Here is a 21,019-nt window from a genome sequence, read left to right on the forward strand (position 1 = left end):
TAAGCTTTAAAAATATATTTTTAAACAGAAAATAATTATAAAACCCCATCAATGGAGTTCCGACCCCGCCTTTGTGTGCCTCTGCCACCCAGGTGACGTTAAAACCAAACACACCTTTTTCATTTTAGCCACGCCTTCCGGAAGCGTTAAACCAATCAGATTCTTTCCGCTGTTCAGCGGGAGAAACAACAGAAACGAGTCCAGAGTTGTAACTCGTTGAGTTTCGGCTTTTATATGCTGTGATATAACTTTAATCTCATCCAGGTATGTACAAGACGTCGACTAAGATTATATTACGTCCGAGTTTAAACTCGATGAACACTTTCAGTAACTGTTATTTTATAGCTTTTTGGCTAGTTTACTAACTTGTCGCACCGATTAAACAGGTTCTTTAGCCTTTAGCTTCTCCTGATAGATGGGTGAAGAGAGTAATGGCACTTATTTGTTAAGACAACCTGCAGAATGGTATTTTGTTTTCTTTTTAAACCCTATTAGCTCGGCTACATCATGGGGAAATGCTAAACACCATCAGATGTTTGTTTGAGCTTGTTAGCTTGGTGAAATGAAATGTATAAATAAACAGACTGTTCTGCATTAGTTGAATACTAACCGCATAGTAAAGGTGGTGATAGGCATAAAATTATTAATCCCACAGCCTTCCAAGGTACAAAATGCTTCCAGCTTTGCAAAATACACTAAGTTATAATTAATTTTAGTTTACAACAAGAGCAAATACAGAAGCTTAGATAACTACTTGATCATGTAACGATTTTGTAAGTTTGCTTATGTTTAAAGGCAATTACAGTGTTTGTGTTTACACTTGAAGGATGCGACGCTCAGGAGCTCCCAGTCAGCTTTTGGGCAATGCTGTGAAAAAACCTCGCTTTGTGCCACCAGGAGCATCTGCTTCATGTCCTGTGGAAGAATCAAAGCCTCTAGCCCCTAAACGTGGCTTGGGAAATGCTCTGGCTAAAGTAAGTTTGTCCTAACATTTTGTTCTGAGATGCTATGCTGGAAAGCACATTTTCAAATATTGGTGCATTATGTATTTTTGCTCTCTAATTCATATCTTGCAGGTCCAGAGAAGTCTTTCAGCAGCGGTTGTGAATAAATCAACCTGCAGTGTTCCCGGTCAAACAGGCCAGACTGCTTCAGGTTTGTCCAAGGTGCTGGCCCGTGTTCTCACTGCAACAGAGAGTAAAGAAAATGAGGACGAGGCAAAATATGAAGACTGTACAGAGGACGTAAATGTTTCTGGTGAGGAAACTCTTATTGATCTGGTTTTGTTTATTTTCTTCATTTTTAAAAGTTCTTTTGTATGTTGAAAACAGCAGAAACATATTTAGCTTGGAAATTGCCCTAGAACGACATTTGCTGGGAATTAGCACTGCAAAAATAAACCGAACTAAATGAAGATGCTCTTTGAAGGCTTAATTAAATGCAGTGATTAGAAATAGAAAGACTTATACAGGTAAAAAGTTACAGATTTGTAATTGTTTTTGATCAGTTTTGAGATAAAAGGTTTGCTGCCGTTAAGAGTTGCATCACGAGACAAATCTAAACATTTTTAGTAATTGGTTGCTGCCCTCATATCACCAGCATGTTTCACTATGTGCAAAGAAAAAAGGCATGGAAATTAAAAATTTACACATTTGCAACAGGGTGCAGCAAACTAGTTTAGATATCTTGTAGATAACCTCTGGATTTAGGGTGGCGTTTCAGACTTGACCCACCAGGTGGAGGCAATGAGGCAACATTTGGATTTTCTGGAGAGATTATCTCGTTTCCAGTCTGTGGGTTTCCCCAGAATCCCCAGGAGCAGCAGCAGGAGGAGGCAACTAGAAAGAGCTGGGGTATGAATAGCTGCTAAATTTACAGCTCTTTGATTAATGTGTAAGATAGAAAACCAACAGAGTCTCTTTTATGGTTTTTACTGGGGTAATAATGGCTAACTAAAAGAGCAGAACAGCATAGCAAACAAATACAGATTTAGGCAGGAACACGTGAAAAAGGAGGTTTTTTTAGAAAACATTTCTTAAAAAAACCCTAAATGGCAGTCTTCATTTCTGCTTGATAGTGTTTTACCTTTTAACTTTATATAAATAACTTTTCTCTCCTTAGTTGGGTCCTTTCTACCCACCCACTTTTGCATAGTGAAGAACAGCAGCAAACCGCTTTATGTTGTGTGTGGACATTTGATCACCAATATTACTTTTTATTGAATCCATATTGGTGCAAATCTGTCATATAAATTTTGTTCGTACTAGCTGGTAGATTATAAAGTTCCTATGTAGTCTGCATAAGTATTTTTCAGATCTGGACAAGTATGTGAAAATAAAAACGGAGTGTGAAAAAAAATATTGTTTTTCTAGATTTGATTCCCTTTACTATTTTCTAAAATATCAATCCATCCAAAAATCTGTCATGAATTCATATTGAATTTATGTGTTAGTACTTTTAAAAACGTTTTGCTTTGACATGACTAATGTGATCCCTGGTTCATAAAATCTCTGTCACAGTTTCTGAAATGAATAATTGTAAAATCTTTATGAGACTGTTGGTTCTGATCCAACCAACTGATAAAAAAAAAACGCTGGAATTTCATGAAAGAACTTGCAATGTCATTTTGGCAGCAACATGCTGGACAATCATTTCAGAAATGACTGCATTCACAATGAAGAGAATAATCTATACAATATGATGTTGATGAATGCAGTGGAAATGCACACAGTTCATTATACAAACCTGACCTTTGAACCTTTAAGATTAAACTTTACTGAGGTCTTGGATCTGGACAAAGATGATCTGATAGAGCAGATTGTTCAGCTTTAATCCGTGGGCCTTCATTTTTAAAAATTATTGAATAAAAAATATTAGTCATTTTTTGCCAGAGTCACTTTTGGGGGAAATAAATAAATAAAAATAAAAACATTGGCGATTATTTTATTTTTAAGAAGGTGACGAAGTAAAAGTTTATCTATTTAATAATAGAATATTTGTGTCTGCACATCTACACATTCACTTGCCGGTCACATACGCTGTTAAATGTTGGATATTGTTGCGTTTTTTAATTTATTTTATTGCGTTTGTAGCATCTGTCTGCACGTACACTACCGACTTCAGCGCAAAGCTCTGCCTCATTTTTTGCCTGTTTGCTTCTGTTTCACCGTGGATGCCCTCAGCAGTCACAACAAAAGCGCTTTTCACCGTGGATAGGATAGGATAGGATAGGGTGGGTGTGTAGGAAGGGGCAGCGGTCAGATTAGGACCGTCTCCAGCATCTCCGCTCGTAAAAACACGCGGTGGACACGCGCGCTTCTGCCAGCTCGGCACGGGCTGTTGCACGCGCTCCGGGCACGGGCTGTTGCACGCGCTCCGAGCACGTGCTTTGATCCGTGGAACAGGTGTGAGTTTCGGTGTGTTTTCGAGCGAGGCTGCTTTGAGCAGAACAGGAGCCCGGCTTGTTCGAGCATGCGCAGTCGGTCCACTCCCCTCCCCCCGCTCCTGTAGTTAAGCCAGCGCTACTCCAAATCTTCCCTCTCTGTAGAAAAACAGAGCCCTATCCCCGCTGCAGCCTCTAATGTTGCGTTTAAAAACACGTCCCTCATGTCTCCATGGAAAACTGCAGCTGCTGCCATTTTTATTTAAAGCAGTCCAGACAGCGTGGCTGTGCTGCTGCTGCTGCGCTTGGTTTGGGGTTTACACAGACCGAGCTGTAAGTAGGTCGGGCTGGGTTTAAGCGGCTTAACTACGTCAGCCTAAGCTGAGAGGAATTCATCCAAAGCCTTCCGCTGGTAGGCGGGGGCCTAAACGAGGCTGGCCTAGTTAAGCCTGATTCTTATTGTGTGCAGCACAGCCAGTTTTTATTGTGCAACATAGCCGTGAGAGAACCCAGGACCAGAGTGTGAATCCATGCACTTGTTAGTCAAAGCCTAACAAGGGTTGATCTGGAGGAGAAGAGAAGGGAAATGAGGCATAAATGAGTGCTAGGAACAGTGTGTGACCGGGGACCAAGAGAGAGGACAGCAAAGCAGACAACTCTGAGATTGGGAGCAGTTTTAGGCCTGGTTTGGTCCGCCCCAGTCTGCTATGCCATAAGATGGCCTCCAACTCTGTGTTCATGTCCAGCATGGTGGGTAAAGCGCGCTCTTCCAACTTCACCCTCTCCGAGAAGCTGGACCTGTTGAAGCTGGTCCGTCCTCACATCCGCATCCTGGAGGAGCACACCAACAAGCACGCCGTCATCGTGGACAAGAACAAGTGCTGGGACACGGTGGCGGAGCAGTACAACGCTCTGGGAGGGGACAGACCCCACCGCACCGCCCAGGGCCTCAGAACCCTCTACAAGAGGCTGAAGGAGTCGGCCAAGCAGGAAGTGATGCAGCGGAGACACGCCCAGTCCGAATACAGAGGGAGCATCTCTGAGCCGACCAGGAGGATTATGGAGATGATCCCTCACTTGTTCCAACATGTGCCCATCCACGAGAAGGACCAGGCTCTCCGCAGGTACGGTCCAACTTACACCTGAGACCTGCAAACACTTCATCCTCCCATCCATCGCAACGGCATACCCATTAAAAAATACTTTAAAACAGTAAAACTAATTTTCTTTTTAGTTCCATCATTTTCTCCATTAATGGTTTCATTAGCAAAACATGAAACATTATCATTTGGCCTCATATGACATGGGAAAAATCCTTAGCTTCACAATTTGGAGAAACGCTCAGTCATTTAAAATAAACTTCATCACCTGTGAGCAGAACTGGGCAGAGTACCCAAAAATTGTGTTGAAGTAAGAGTAGCACTGTTTCAACATGTTTTAACTTAAGTGAAAGTAAAAAGTAGCAATCCAAGAAATTACTCAGGATTATGGAGTAATTCTGAGTAATTAGGATTACTCAATGATAATCCTAGTTAGGTTTAGTTACTCCATAATTACTTCTTATTTTTATCAGCACAAAAGACATCAGATATACACACCTGGGCCTGGCATGATAATAAATTATGCAAAATGATAATTTGTCCCAGATTTTCAAGTAATATAATGGTAATGGCAAAACAATGCAAGAACACATTCTCAAAGATTATTAAACTTTAATTTCTACTAATTAAAGTTTAGCACTGGAACTGGAAAACTATTTAAACATTCAAAATAAGCAAACAAAAACAACAGAAGCGACAAATAAAATGAATTATAAACTCTCCTTAAACAATTAAACAATATCCTTAAAATAATCTCTGGCTAGTTCAGACTAAAGCACCAAACTGAAGACTTGTCACACAGTTTGTGGTAGAAAGAGAAAAATAATATATCATGCAAATGAAAATTATTGAGCTTGTTTTAATTTATCATAATATTACGTAATTTATTGCTTATTACAACAGGTCTACATATACGTAACAGAAGCAAAAGATAATTTGACTAATTAGTCAAGTTTGCCATTTTTCATAAAACCTTTGTATATATTGTTGTAAATGTGTTAAATTCTCTCAAATTAAAAAAACACATCATGTCTTTAACCCTCAGGGACATTGATGGACATTTCTCAGACTTCCAGTGTAGCAATAAAGAACATCTAGATATTAAAGATATAAATGCATTATTATCCTTCTGAGCAGAATTTAATATGAAAGATAACGAGTTTTTTTAACCATCTTTTAAAACTGTTTTGCGTCTCTTTGCTGTTTGCAGGTTAATATACAACAAGCACACGTCCCCCATTGAGCATCCTGGCAGCAGCTCCTCTCTGGCTGGACTTCAGGATTATTCAGCACCTGTACCAAGCATCGCGCACGAGGTGGTCCAGCTGGACCCTGAAGAGGACGTGAAACCACCGCCAGACCTCCCTGTCGTCACCTCGCACGCCGTTCCAGTGCTGGACGGATTTCAAGAGGCAGACGGGGAGCAGGACTTGGCCAGCACCCATAATTACCAGGCGTCCTTGTCTCCCGCTTCTTCCTCGGTTAACATCGCCCTCTCTGCCTCGCCGCTGCCCTTGAGCCACGAATTCTACCCAAACGACGTCTACCCTCGCCACGAGGCGGACAGGTTTCGTCCTCTGCACCTTGCCAAGGAGGAGCACGATCTGGTGTTGGCCAATCACAGGAAGGTTTCCCTGTACCTGGAGGAGAAGAGAGAGGGTCTGAAGAGGAAGCAGGAGCTGGAGGAGGAGCTGCTAAGAGCCAAGATCAAAGTAGAGAAACTAAAAGCTGCCCGACTGAGACATGGACTGCCCATTCCTCTATAGCAGCAAGCAGCATGTACATACTCTGGTTCGCAAATATGCTCACATCCCTGTAGCTTTTTCTTACTTCCATAAACTTCAATGTATTTTATTGTGACTTTATGTCATAAAAAGTACAGTTGCAAAAAAATTACAGCTGTATATTTATGTTGACTTCCCTTTATGAAAAAAGTCTATTCAGCTTTTAATTTTTGTTAGTCTGCAACCTTGGCTCTGGAGCCATAAGTGGCTCTTCCACAATAACTTTGACTAAAAATTACAAAGAACCAGACAGTTAATATTTTTAAATGCAGATTTAATATCAAATGCAGGTTTTTAACCTTTTTTCAAAGATTTCCTGCAATATTTGCACAACATTTTCACAAAGACAAAAAGTGATGTAAAGAACTTTGAACTGCCGTAACATTAGTTTAGAATATGTGATTTAAAAAAATCAATCCTGTTTTATGTTTATGTTATTATTAAATCCTAAAAATGTAAATAATATCCTGGTTCTATAATAGGACAAGAAATTTCCTAAAGTAGATATTTGTCTCAAAAGTTGTCTTCTGTTCAAAATGACTCCAAACGAGTTTTATTTGGATGTCCTGACACCAAAAGGGCTCTTTAGGTTGTAAAGTTTGCAGACTTTGATCTTAAATTCACAATAAAATACACTGAAGCTGGAGGATGTAACGTCACTAAATACGAAAAAGTTTCCCGGTCCTGACTATTTTTGCGAGACTCTGAGTGTGTGTGACGGTGGATGTGACACAAGTGCTTCTGATGAACCGATTCATGCTTGACGGCATTTTTAGAATCTGAATTGCTTTTGGAAACGTAGTGCCTCATCCGTACCTACTGCATGTGATTATCGTCCTTTTTTTAGGGGATACGCTGCAGTTGGTTACCTTTTATGCTGATCGGTGTTGAATGTTGTCTTCATTATTCATAGAAGTGGCGACAAGACACTGTGATTGTGTGAAGTAGAAAAACAATTTCTTCATCTCCAACTGGATGGTAGCTGTGGGTTTGTCAGGATAGTGTTAATATTCTTTATTAACCAAGATTATTAGGATTGCTGTTGCAACGTAAGTGTAAGTAGTAGGACAGTTTGGACAAATCTTGTCAGTCTGAAATGAAAAAATCCCCCCCGTTTCTGTGGCATTTGAGGTATTAAGAAGTAATAAACATTTAAAGCGATTATTTTTCAGGTTCTTGGAAAACTGGACAGTTTTATATATCAGCTTAAAAATGACAACAAAAATTAGGTCATCATAAAAGAACAAGTCTAAAAATGTTTTTAAATCATAATTGTGGTACAACAAACATTTTGAAAAGCCTTATCAAGTTCTGATGAAGTGATGTGAGGTAAAAATATGCGACAGTCGGGAAAACTCTGCCTGAGTTGATGGCCCTCTTATTTAAGAAGAAGAGGGATTTTTTTAATACGTATAAACATGTATATTTGTTCCTATTTAATGTGAATTTGTTGCTGGTTGTTCTGTAATGTTTGTATACCAGTTTGTCCTCTTGTTCACTGGTTTCTATTAAAGGGCATTGATTAAATCGCTGCTCTCTCCTTTTATTCTTAAATAATTTCTACACATTTTTATCCCTAAAACGTCCAAACCATGCTTTTAATGAATTGTTGCTGAGAGCAGGGGATCGCTCTGCTCCAAGTCAAGGTTTTATGCAACAGCGCCCTCTATTGGTGGCTTGTTTATTTGCATCTTCAAGAAATTTTTCAGCCTCTTTCTTTTCTTTCTCTAGCAGGAGTAGATGGAGGCCCCCAGTGGACCCACGCGTCTCCTCAAACCCCTCAGCCTCCTGCAGATTCACCTCATGTCTCTGGAGCTGCAGGCCCAGACAGAGTCCGATACTTCAGTGTGGTTTGGTGTAAAGCCAGCAAAAAGAAACACAAGCGCTGGGAGGGAGACGCTGTGCTGGTTGCCAGAGGGCGAACAGTCGTACTCAAAGACATGGAGGGGAAGGATATTGGAAAGGGTGAGCCCTAAGAACATTTATTGCATTCAGTAGAGAAAACACAAGTTAAACTGAGTGATGTAATTTTATGTATTGTGAAAAAAAAACTATTGCGGTTCATTTGAATTCAACACCAGAAGACTACCTACACACAAATAGGTTTCCTTGTAAAAATATACATACGCATAGGACTGTAACAATTGTTTTGTTGGAGGATAAATTGTCCCAGATATTATTGCGATAAGCAATAATCTTATTTATTGCATCATTATATTTTCAACTAATATAGTGATGATGGCATCTTAATACATGTTTGCCCTCTCAAAGACTAATAAACTTTAATGTTGTACACAACACTCCACGCTGGAAGTGGGAGAAATTTTAAGCATCCAAAATATAGCCCAACAGCCAAAAACAATAAATAAAAAGCCTTTAAAAGCCACTCACATTCAAAACCATGAATAAAATGGATTATGAAGTCTCTCCCTTCAAAAATATGAATCATTAGAATATAAATTATTGCACTCATTTTAATTTTTCAAGTGATTAATTGATTTATTGCTTACTGCAACAGGTTTATAGAGGATGGTTTGCAGTTCTATAATATTTTTTCTATTTTGAGATGTTGAATTGCACAGTTCTAAAGTAAATCCTGAAATATTAAAATAATGGTTATAACCCAGCTCTGCTTAAAGGTCTTCACAGCTTTGCCCCTGATCTGTCACTGATCCTTGGTCCTCATAACCTTTGAGGCCTTCACATTACAGCTGCATTTATACTGAGAATTAATTACACTCTGTTTGCTTTTTATATAACTTTTGAAGGCAATATGTAGTTTGAAGCACTAGATTTTAATTATAGGTATCAGAGTAGAGGAGCGTTGAGCACCTTATCTTACAGATTTCTCTTTGTAAAAATGTTGAAGTCAATGTAAAGTTTTACTTCTATTTCATAACTATAAAATAGAAGTGTTGACTTGATGGGCGTCAGGTGTAGTAACATGATCACATAGTTTTGCAGGAAACTATTTGATCTTCACAGGATGTTTGTGTCACAGGTAGTGGCTACAAGGTGTCAGAGCTGGCCTCGCTGTCTGAGGGAGAGACGCTGATGATAGGAGGGAAGGAGATAGAGGTGATGGGCATCGTCTCTGCTGAGGACTTTGCCAAAGGTCGTTGTTTCCAGGAGGTTCAAACAGATCAAGAGGAACTGCACACTAAGGCTGCTCCACCTCCTCCTCGCCGCTTCAACCCCAAACCTTTCTGCCCCCCAACAATGTTGGGCAGAGCAGGACATCCAGAAAATAAACCACAAGCGGAGCAAACCAGCAAACCTCGTCATGACCCGCTAGCTCCAGGCATGTAGGATAAATCCTCAATTTAACTTTCATAATGCCACGTAAAGATGGTTTTGTTGGTCCACAGATCGTAAGGGAATTTTGTGAGACACCATGTCTTGTCATAAATAGGACGTATGTTCATAATTTATGTTGCGGCCTGCTGATTAAAGCATTTATGTGTAGAACATTGATGTTGTATTTGCATTTTCATGCTTTGCAGTCCGCTAACATGCTTAATGCTTGACTCACAGTCTGTTAATCAGATAATTGATCTGCTGCAACAATGAAGCAACAATTATTCATTAGTGCTGACTGAGCGTCTGCATAGTCTGGCATGAGATTTGGCATCATTAATGTCCGATCATTTCTACATTTGTGTAACACTGGTTTTTTTTTGCCATTGCATATTTATGTGGTTCATTAGCATTTCAAAGTGAAGATGCTAGTGCTATGAAAATCTTTGACTTGTTCAAAATGGTGGAGATCAAATCCGATGTTAAATAATGCGCAGTATGTATAGAGCGGCGGTCTGCAACCGTTACAACGTAAAGAGCCATTTTGCTCTAAGAACAGCCAAATAAAACTAGTTTAGAGCCACAAATGTCAAATGACCTTTTAAAAAACTGTTTGAGAAATATTTACTTTAGGAAATTTATTTTAATTTTTAAAGAACAAGCATTTTATTTTCTTCTTAAGAATTTAAAATAAAGATAAGCATAAAATAAAATGGATATTTTTTTAGAAAAGCACATTGATTCCAATTTAATGACAAGTAAAACGGATCTAAAAACATATTACTGGTACTGAAGGTGTAATTTCTTGTGGAAGTTCGATGAAAATATTGCAGGAAAAAAATGAAAACTTCTATTTGTCTGTCTTTAAAAACTTTAACATTAAAACTTAACATTTTTAGCCACAGTTATTAAAAGCCATTTTTAAGGTCCAAAGAGCAGACTCAAAGCTGGACTATTATTTACTTAAGTTTTTCTTCATGTGCTTCTACAATGTGAGACATATACATAATATTATGATGGGGTCTTTAGTATTTGGGGTTCTCATTTTAAAACCTGTTTTCATAGGTGCCTTAGTGATGCCTCGCCCCTCTGCCAACCACCAGTGGCTTCATAACAAGTCGGGCCTTCCTGTGGTCGACGTCGTCGTTGACCCACACCTGACCATGCACCTGCGACCCCACCAGAGGGAGGGCATCCTCTTCCTCTATGAGTGTGTTATGGGCATGAGGTAGGAGTAATGTTCCTCGTAAGAAATCTCTTCCTGAAATCTGGAGATGGGACCTATTACACAAAATTTAGATTTTGCACAGTTTTTATAATTCCATTTTGGGTTTTGACTTCTTCTAGTTGCGGTGGAAGCTTTTAAAAACCCACCCAGCTGTTTTTTTTCCAATAAGTTCATGTGTTTTGGGGAATGAGCTGTTTCAAAAACCTTCCGATTGCTAAGTCACTGTGCCGTTACCTAGCAACCTCCTGTGGAGCTCCGCCCCTCACCTAGCAAGCCAAATGGAGCTCCAGCACGGTCAGCTGGTTCTACTGCTGTACAATGGCTACTGGAAAAGTCAAGTGTTTTGTTGTTGACTTACCATCCAAAAACCACTTGCTGAATCCTTGTTGGTTGTGCAGCAGGCTCTACTTCTGCTTTTCAAATATGTATAATTGTGCATCTGTTTGCAGCCATTTTGATGTGAAAGTGTAAACATTGAGTTGGGGGGGCGTGACCAGCAGTAGCTTATTTGGACTTAAAGTCCTAACAGGCCCTATAACAGCTTGTTCTGAAAGGAGCTCAAAAGACGCAGAACTGACTGGACTAAAATCTTTTTATACAAAAAAATGTAACAAACAGGTTTGTATAGCCCATAAACCTGTCCTGACCTGTACAAGGAAACATGACAGGTCACCTTTAAATGATCATGTGCTTCAGAGCTGCAGGTCGTCATGGCGCCATCCTGGCGGATGAGATGGGGCTTGGGAAGACGCTGCAGAGCGTGGCGCTCTGCTGGACGGTGCTTAAGCAGGGACCTTACGGCGGGAAACCAGTCGCAAAGCGTGTCCTTGTGGTCACTCCTGGCAGCCTCGTGCAGAACTGGAGAGCAGAGTTCACCAAGTGGCTCGGCCGGGAACGGATCAGTGCCTTCACTGTGGATCAGGTGCATTTACTTTAGTTTCATAATTCAGACAACATGACAGCAAAGTGACTGTGATGGCGCTTTACTACGATTAGTTTTCATATGACCATATTGTTATACTTGTGAGCTCACTCTCTTACATTTGAAGTGCACACAGTGCCATATAAATGTCTTAAATGGTTTTAAAAACTGTACTCTACTAGAAAAACCCAACTGTTTATAAAAAAAGTTTCTCAAGGCAGTACTGGATTACAAAATAAATGGACTTTATTCTGCCTTTTATTCAACCCCGAAGTGCTGCTTCAATCAGTTTCAGTCAATCAACAAATCAATCATTTATTTACATAGTACTTTACACAACCACAGTTTAGAAAGCCAAAGTGCTTTACAAGGGGAGAAGGAACATAAAAGACACAGGATCAAGTAAATACAAGAAAGGCAACACAGAACAAACTAAATAAAAGCAGAAATGTCACCATATATTTTCAGAGTAAAATCCTGCTGGAATGACAGCTTTGATTTAAAAAGGCCAAGTGTGGTAATGGATTGAAGAGCAGATTTAGTTGAATTTAATTGAATTTACTCAATAATCATCAATAGTTTGTTCTTGGTTTCATGGACTAAACCGCTGACGTTTGGTGGTGATGTTTTCTGTTTAGGACCACAGGATAGAGGAGTTTTTATCCTCCCCTCTCCACAACGTTCTGGTGATCAGCTATGAGATGCTGCTGCGGTGCCTGGACCCGGTACAGTACATTCATCTCCTGTCACACTGCTGAACATGCATCTTATAAACACATAATTGTAACAAATTTGTTGGTTCTGTTGTGTAATGAACAAGAAGTGCAACTCTCTGAAATAAGTTGGATTGGTTTTCTTTAATCGTTACGTTTCTGGTGCCTTTTAATCACAAGAACGATCAAATCATGTTTTTCTTATTTAATTTAACTTTCTTGCTTACTGACAGCTGTCTGTGGTTCACTTTTTATTTTTTCAGATCCAGAAAGTGGAGTTTGGTCTCATAATTTGCGATGAGGGTCACAGACTGAAGAACAGCAGCATCAAAACGTCCTCCGCCGTCAGCAGCCTCAGCTGTCATCGCAGAGTTATACTCACAGGTGCACACCTGCTTGAGTCGTCTTAATAAAGACTTTCTAAAGAGACAAACTTCTGGGTTAGTGATCTGAATTATGTTTTTTGTCATTTTTAAGGGACCCCAGTCCAAAATGACCTGCAGGAGTTCTACGCCATCATAGAGTTTGTGAACCCGGGAATTCTTGGTTCGACCACTGCTTATAGAAAAGTTTATGAAGAACCAATTCTACACTCCAGACAGCCATCCTGCTCTGAGGTAATGCAGAAAGTCCTTTCTGACTTTAAACACTATTTCTTACTGCACAGTTCCTATGCAGTCTGCAAAAGGTGGAAAAAGGAGAAAAAAATATCTGTGTTTCCAGGCTTTATTCCATATCCCATCGTTTAAATGACCAATATCTGAATTTATAAAAATAAGTTGCTCCAGCTGTGGGATTTTTATTTAGAGGATGAATGTTGCATTCAGTCACCACATCAGGTCTGCAGGTTTCTGGAATCTTTAAAAGCTTTAAGTTGTGTTTTCTGTCTGCCTCTGCAGGACGAAAGAGTTTTGGGGGAAGAGCGCGCCGCTGAACTCTCTCGTCTCACCGGCATGTTCATCTTGCGGCGGACGCAGGAGATTATCAACCGCTACTTGCCGCCTCGTCTGGACTGGACCTTGTTCTGCATGCCGTCGCCGCTGCAGCAGAAGCTGTACAAACACCTGCTCTGCCACCGCGTCTTCAGAGCCTGCCTGCAGGGCTTCACACAAGGCGGCGCACACCTGGCCTGCATCACTGCGCTGAAGAAGCTCTGCAACCATCCTGGCTTGCTCCACGACACTGTCAAGGTTACATTTTAACTCTCAGCTCTGTGTGTTTCATATCAGGAAATTTGGCTGAATAGTGTTGCTGTTCTTGCAGGAGAGAACAGAGCGCGGATCTGTGGAGAGCTCTTTGTACGAGGGACTTGCAGATCTCTTCCCAGAATCCTATTGTTCAGCAGGATTCGACACCGCTGACTCCGGGAAACTTTTAGTTCTGTCCGACCTGCTGAGTGCCATCAGGCAGCTCAGCCCTTCAGACCGGTGTGTGGGGGTTTATCTTATGGCTGGGCGATAAATTAATTTTATTGATTAATCGAAGTTTTGGAAAATCTGTTGTTTTTTGCTCCTCTTGAGTTTCCACGGTTCAGTGAGATGTCAACTTGCCCAAGGCTACCATCTTGTTTGACAAGCGTTTTTTTACAGCTTCTTTTTGATTTTTACTTTGAATTAAAATCAAGTTTCTTTTTTATAAATTATGGGTATAGGGTCATAGTATTACAAGAATAAAGTCGTACAACAAATGGAGTCAAAATAATTTGAGAAAAAAAGTCATAAAATTACCAGAATTTAGTTGTAATGTTATGAGAATGAAGTAGAAATTTTATGAGAACCACATCACCAAACCAACAATTAAAATGAGAAATGTTGAGCATCTTCTGCAGTTTTGCTTTTGCATAAGTTTAACAGATCAGGAAATAATCAATGTTTTAATGCATGATTATGAAATGATGCAAATGACTGAAGTATTTTTCTCATTAAAAACACATTTTTTTGCAAAATTTTAACATGTTAAAATTTTATCTTTTTTTGATAATAATAATAATATGTAAAATATCTCATAGCCTGGCCCTAATACTCTGTTATGCAACAGTACAGAAGGAATGGTTGAAACAAAACCACTTTTTGAAAATATTTTCTGTCATTTGTATTTTTTTTTTCAGAAAAAAAAGTGAGAAAAATCTAACTGGGTAAATAGGATCTGGTATGAATAAAAAGAGAAAAAAATCCCATTTTATTTTTAGGTCATATCGCCCAGGCGTCGTTTATCTGTTACCTGAACATCTGCACTAACTTTACTAACGCAGCTTGTTCCTGCAGGGTGGTCCTGGTGTCAAACTACACCCAGACTTTGGACTTGCTTCAGGACCTGTGTGTTTGTTCCGGCTTCACGTTCTGCCGGCTCGACGGTCAGACGCCCACGAGCCAGCGGCAGCGGCTGGTCGACGCCTTCAACAGCCCCTACTCTCAGAGCTTCCTGTTTCTGCTGAGCTCCAAAGCAGGCGGTGTGGGACTGAATCTGATCGGAGCGTCGCACCTGGTGCTGTACGACATCGACTGGAACCCCGCCAATGACATTCAGGTGAGATTCAGTCATAGAGGCGCAAAAAAGTCCAACGGTTTAACTCTGATTTTAGTGTTTTGTATCCAGTTTTATAATTAAAAAAAAAAGGATTTTGCTTGTTTTATTAAAGTATTTCTGAAAGCTGACAGTAAGTCATTTTGTAAAAACAGCAAGATTCTCTGACCTTACATAAGAGCAGGGCAAATGACAATTAATTTAGTTATTGATTAATCTACCAACTATTCCGACAATTAATCGTTTAAAAAATTGGTATATTCAGCATATTTGATCATTTAAATAAAAAAATAAACATATTATGGCCTAATATGCAACAATAAAGCATTCCTTTAGTGAATTCTTGATCATTTGTAGCAAATGATGCATCTGTGGTGAAAAAAAACAACACCTCTAACATGAACGGGTGAAAAGCTCTGCTGTTTCTGCTTGACTACCAATACAGTGTAGGGCTGATCTGTTGATTATTTTCTAGATAAATTGATTAATAATTGTATAGAAAAGGTACTTAATAGATTTATTATACAGAATTTGAACCAAGTGAAGCTAAAACTATGCAACTTGAGGAGTTTTGTGTACAAAATATTTACAAATAAGATTTTTTTTTCATCTTAACTGCAAACTGTAAATATTCATTGTACATTTTTGACTTAATTACTGCTCTGAGTATGTTGTTCTTTCAACCAATGACTCTTTTAGAGTTTGTATTCTCTAATTAACAATTAATTGATTGCTAAATTAATTGACGGTTATGTCAATAATTGTTTCAACGCTTCATAAGCGCTCTTATTTAAATACACTTTGCTTTTAATACCTTCAAAGTCAGAGTGCAGGCAAAGTTTAATTTAAGTTCTCCCTTATGCATAAGTGTCTGATTAGCAAATCACTTGTTTAGTCTGTGTGGTTTTGTGATCTTAGTTTCAGGATTTCTTAATAACAAGGAGATGATCTCAACCAATAATTCACAGCTAACAGTGAAGCATATTTATATCCACCAGGTGGCGCTCTGCTCTCAGTTGTCTCCTCTGTAATTTTTCTCTGTAGGCCATGGCTCGGGTATGGAGAGATGGACAGAAAAAGACGGTGCACATTTACCGTCTCCTCACTGCAGGCAAGGGGGAAAAAAAAGCTTCTAATCAGGCAGAATATTTGTTAAAACCCTCAATGATGTGAAGTTTCACATGCAAGTCTGTCTCCTTTCTTTCCAGGCACTATTGAGGAGCGTATATTTCAGAGACAGGTGTCCAAACAGGGGCTGTCCGGGACTGTGGTTGACTTGGGGAAAGCAGCAGAACACACAAGCTTCTCCACCAGCGAGCTGCGAGATCTTTTCAGCCTGACGGACACGCCGTGTTTGACCCATGACCTGCTGAGCTGCAGCTGCAGCATGGACGGCTCGGTCAACGGTACGCCCAACTTCAAACCATTTATGACAGCAGTTACAGTCCTGAACAAAAATATTCATACCTCTTTAAACTTTTAATGTTACAGCTATGAAATTCCAAGTATTTCATTCAGATTTGATGCAAAGTAGCTCATAATTAAGACGTGAAAGGAAGATATGTGGCTTTTAATTTAGAAACCGATTTTGCCATTCAAACGATCTGGAGATTCTGTGACTGACGAGAGAAAAAGAAGCAAATGAAATATTTATTTATTATAAGATCAATTAAATCAGTTTATATTTAAACAAAAATAAGTTTGTGCATAAAAGTATGTAGCTTAAATTGCCAGTATTAGGTTTGCTTAGCTGCCTGTCTTTTTCTTAAATAAAAAAATAACATGTCGCCAGAGAAGCCTCAGAAAGCTGGAGGAAGAGGAGAAAAAAAGTTGAATTTAATACGTTTTTATTTATTTATTTTTTAAAATAATTAAATCACAAAATCCAATCTGTTTTCTAATCATTGTCATAAAATAGAAGTTAAAATAATTGATTGAGACGTTATATGCCGTGCTCATCTTTCTAAATGGCTGCCAGTCAAATTCAACTTGATTTGCTCCTAGAGCTAGCATAGCGAATGGAAAACGGACAAGTTTCTGACAAGAAAACGGACAAAAGAGCCGTGCAGCTGCCCTGCTCATCACCAACTATAATCAGAACATGTGAGGTAGAGTAAGGGTTATTGAATAGTGACTAAAAGTTAGGAAAAAACATCCTAATATTTATGTTTCTTTAAATATTTCGTAGCATTGTTTGCAGGAGTCGTCCCTGGTTTAGGTTACAGCATATTCATACGTCAGAATGACCCAGTCAAAGTTTAGACTTAGACTGAAATGCATGCCGCACTTTTAAGATCTTTATCTCTCTGTATTCACGCTCCATCATTTACTACATTGTATTGGTTTATACCAAAGAATTCAAATGAAACCTTTAACTTTGTGATGGTAACAAAATGTGGAATCGTTCCAGGTGTATGAAAACTTCTGGGATCTGTAAGCTCCCAGCTTTCTCAACGCGTTCCCTCACTTATCTCTCCTTCCTCAGACGTGGAGGTGGAGGAGGTGGAGCTTGTTTCTGACAGGCCGTGCCAGCTCGGTCGTCAGGGCGACCGCAGGGGGGCGGCACAGAAGCATCTCAGCATGTCGGAGCTCATGCGGTGGAGACACTTCTCCGGTGACACACACACCTTCTCAGACCCTTACCTTGATCATGCACGAAGCCACATCACCTTCGCCTTCCAGACCACCATCTCCCACACACCCAGCGAACAGTGACCTGTCCACACACACACATTTACACACACACCCTATCTGTATTACAGCGTCCAGCAGTGTTTTATTTACTGTATAGACTTCTAATGTGTCTTAAATGACCTTAACTGACTATAATAATTTATAAAATAAATGAAATTTTATAAAAATAGTTCATGAGAGAACATTTCTTTATTAGGACAAAGAATAATAAAATGGTGTGTCTGCAGTAGGGTTTGTATGCAAGGCGAGTTTTATATCACATCTTAAGATAAGATGCAAGCGACATTTCCTTCTCTCCATCTATATTTACAGCTTCTCTGCTAAGGTTTATGGTTTACATATCTGCAGGTGGTATAGAGAGCTAGTTTATATTTCTGAAGTGTGTCATCTGGAAACTAAGGGCAGTGAACTCCACTTGAATTGTTTGTCTCCTCGTTATGCAATGATCATACACATTAGCATGGAGTGAATCTGCTGTGCTTTAAATGTGTGCCATCATGCATTCTGTTCAGTCTGTTATTTTGGATAACACTGCTCTGTTCATGCCCTTCAACACGAAGCTGCTGTGTGGGAGTTACAGCACGCAGTGTGTCGGTGTGTACGTTTGCACGCACCCTGGAGACGCGTACCATTATGTATATTGGGGTAAGTCAAATTGAACTATCTGCGGGACAATAAAAGCCTCCACGCAAAGGTGCTAGTTATCATTTACATGACGGTCAGGTCTGTGTGTGTTTAGTTGGGCAACAGGTTTTATAATAAACGGGTCTCTGGGATGTTGCACTTTTCCTTTATGGATATGACACTTTATGTGTGACCTGTCAGGGATTTGTTGAGGTTTTCTCTGCTTCTTTGCGGCAACCTGGCAAGAAATTTCCTCTATGACTTAGACGTTACACATGACTACATTTTATTGTTTCCTGTGCAAAAGCAGTAAAGAGAGCTGGCAATGTCTTGATGAGGGTTATTATCAGAGATTCACCAATTAGATGCAATAAGTCTGACTACCCTAATCTAGGAGTGGACTTAAAGTTTTGTCATGATATTTTGAGGTATTCCGATGAAGATAAAAACTAACTATTTTATTTTATTTTGGGTAATAAGTCAGGAGAAAATGACATGTTAACTAAACGAAATGTATTAGCAATAAATAAACAAGCACGTTATGATAATGTTTAAAAAAAACTATTTTATATTTTATTTTTAAAAAGATTTCTTTAAAATGTCAGCGTAGACTCAAGAACTGCATTCACAATTAGTTTTAGCGTTTCAGGCCTTTGTGGTTTCAGTTCATCATTAAAGTCGTTTAAATGGATTATATTTCAGCTGTGATAGTTCACCTGCGGTGCTCGAAGGAATGAGGTTTAAATCTAAAACGTCTCGTCAGGAAAGTGGCTAAAAGTGTAAATGTGAAGCACGTTCTGCTGCCACATGAAATCTCAAAAGGATTAAAGTTTTTCTCCAAGTTTCCATATAAATTTGAACAAAAGTTTCTTATTGATTAGATTCAAGGCTTTCAGATCAACACATCTAGTTGAGACAGAAATGTTTGGTGGCCTAGCAACCATCGCCAAGCAACTTCCTCTAAGCTGCTGGCCTTGCTCGGCTTTACCAGCACAAGACGCCGCTTGCTGCCGGAGGACGGCTGCTTTTTGGCGGCATTGTTATCGGACACGTGCCCAATAGATGATCGTCCCTCGCTGAAGCAGGATATTGATCTGCATCTGCGTCTCTGACGGGCACAGAGGTCATATTCTGCTGGGTGCATGTATCCGTGTAAAGCCCCGCGTTGTTGTGCTGCCAATCCCCCCGTAATCCAGACTGCAGCTCGACGGATCAGAGAGCGGCAGCATGGAGTGAACGAATGAAAGTCTTACATCTGGATGTGTGGAGAGGCTCTCAGCTGCTGATGGAGACAGACTGGGAGTTTACTCCATGTGTGATCTGTGATGAGGGGTGAAATTTTCATTGATGCCAGGTTATTCTAAAAAGATACAATTAAAATCTTACAATGGAAAATGTAATAAAGTGTTCATCCAGGTTTTTATTTTAAATTTATTTAGATTAATTGTTGGTTTTACTAAAATGCAGACGTAGGCACGGGCTTTTAACATGTCAAAATAAAGTGAGTGAGCCATATCCTGCTCTTGTTGATAAAAAGATGAAAAATTTAGGAAATGGTTTACTGTTTTTTCTTCTTTTTTTTTTTATCTGGCAAACCTGTAACTAAGTCTGTCGCAATAAGCAAGTAATCGCGTCATAAATTAAAATTGGCTCAATAGTTTCCATTCTGATGATTAATATTTCTTGAAGGGCAATTCTGTTGCGTATGATTTTAATTTTTATTTTATATGTTATCTTTGGTTGTTGTATTTTATTTTGGATGTTTAAAATATTGCGCTAGGCGTTGTTTTAAGAAATTTGTGTTAATTGGTCTAAAGGAGGCCTTTTAATTTGCACAATAATTCCATTGTCAATATAAAAATGGTCTCAAAGCAACAATATTATCTCTTATCACAGTAATTACTGGGACAATTTATCGTGACAGATCCATTTTTGTTTTACATTTAGAAATCTACAGAAATCCGACTGCTTTTCTTATTTCGTTAAACTATTGTGTATTCAGTATGTTTTTTGTAGCTGGTGAAAATAAGAAAAAAGTGTTTTTGCTATTATAATTAGACAAAAATATTTGGACACCACTGGCGTACTTGGTATTCATTATTAATCTAGGAACAGGCAGTGTGAATGTAAACTCCAGGTTTGGTGGCTTTTAAACGAGACACACTGCAGCTGATGGGGAATAATTTGTTGATTGTTGACCAAGAACCCAGTTTTTCCTGGACAGTCCACTGGGATTAATATCTAATATTTCACCCTGGTAATGAAAACAGACTGTCCTCTGTGATTGGAATTGGAATCCAATAGATATTGATTACCCTTCTCTCATCCTTTAATAATTATTTGCTCTTCTCTGCTGATCTGAACCTAGATAGTTTAAAGCTTTGAAGAGAGAAGTAATAAAATCTGAAGTTAAAGTAACATTTTGAACTTAAATGTTCTTAAATTAGAAGATCCTTTTTCTTCTTGTTTAAAATCAAAACAAGAAGACAGAAAAGAGGTAATTTTGGAAAAATATAGGCTTTGATTACATTATTTTCCATTTTTGGATGAATATAGACAAAAAACATTGTGGGTGGAGGATATTTGTGTTTTCAGACTTCTCTCCTTTTATCCATCCCACAAATTGTTCCTCCATCCACTCAACTATTCATTCTGTCTATATTTAATATTGAGATATCTTCCATAAATATGTGTTTAAATTTAAAAATTAACTTGGAGTCTGGATGAGCATGAACTGGACAAATGTGTAAGG

General features: G+C 39.1%; 2 protein-coding genes across 3 annotated transcripts; both read left to right on the forward strand.

Moving 5' to 3' along the window:
- The first annotated feature begins 121 nt into the window (after positions 1–121).
- Positions 122–17,812, forward strand: rad54b (RAD54 homolog B). Of its 2 annotated transcripts, none has more exons than XM_028013533.1 (16): positions 122–264; positions 827–974; positions 1,077–1,257; positions 7,998–8,231; positions 9,268–9,567; positions 10,629–10,791; positions 11,488–11,713; positions 12,352–12,438; positions 12,690–12,810; positions 12,904–13,043; positions 13,326–13,616; positions 13,690–13,853; positions 14,691–14,952; positions 15,994–16,060; positions 16,158–16,355; positions 17,435–17,812. In XM_028013533.1, exons 2-16 carry the CDS (start codon positions 828–830, stop codon positions 17,662–17,664), a joined length of 2,811 nt encoding a protein of 936 aa, XP_027869334.1. In that variant the 5' UTR covers positions 122–264; position 827; the 3' UTR covers positions 17,665–17,812. The 2 variants fall into 2 exon arrangements, with proteins under 2 accessions (XP_027869334.1, XP_027869335.1); XM_028013534.1 differs by having other exon boundaries at positions 8,001–8,231.
- On the forward strand, positions 1,273–7,798 carry LOC114142314 (fibrinogen silencer-binding protein). The gene is made up of 2 exons (XM_028013535.1): positions 1,273–4,506; positions 5,693–7,798. Exons 1-2 carry the CDS (start codon positions 4,100–4,102, stop codon positions 6,246–6,248), a joined length of 963 nt encoding a protein of 320 aa, XP_027869336.1. The 5' UTR covers positions 1,273–4,099; the 3' UTR covers positions 6,249–7,798.
- Positions 17,813–21,019: the final 3,207 nt, after the last annotated feature.

Source organism: Xiphophorus couchianus, chromosome 3 (assembly GCF_001444195.1).
Source record: "Xiphophorus couchianus chromosome 3, X_couchianus-1.0, whole genome shotgun sequence".
NCBI classification, from domain to species: Eukaryota; Metazoa; Chordata; class Actinopteri; order Cyprinodontiformes; family Poeciliidae; genus Xiphophorus; species Xiphophorus couchianus.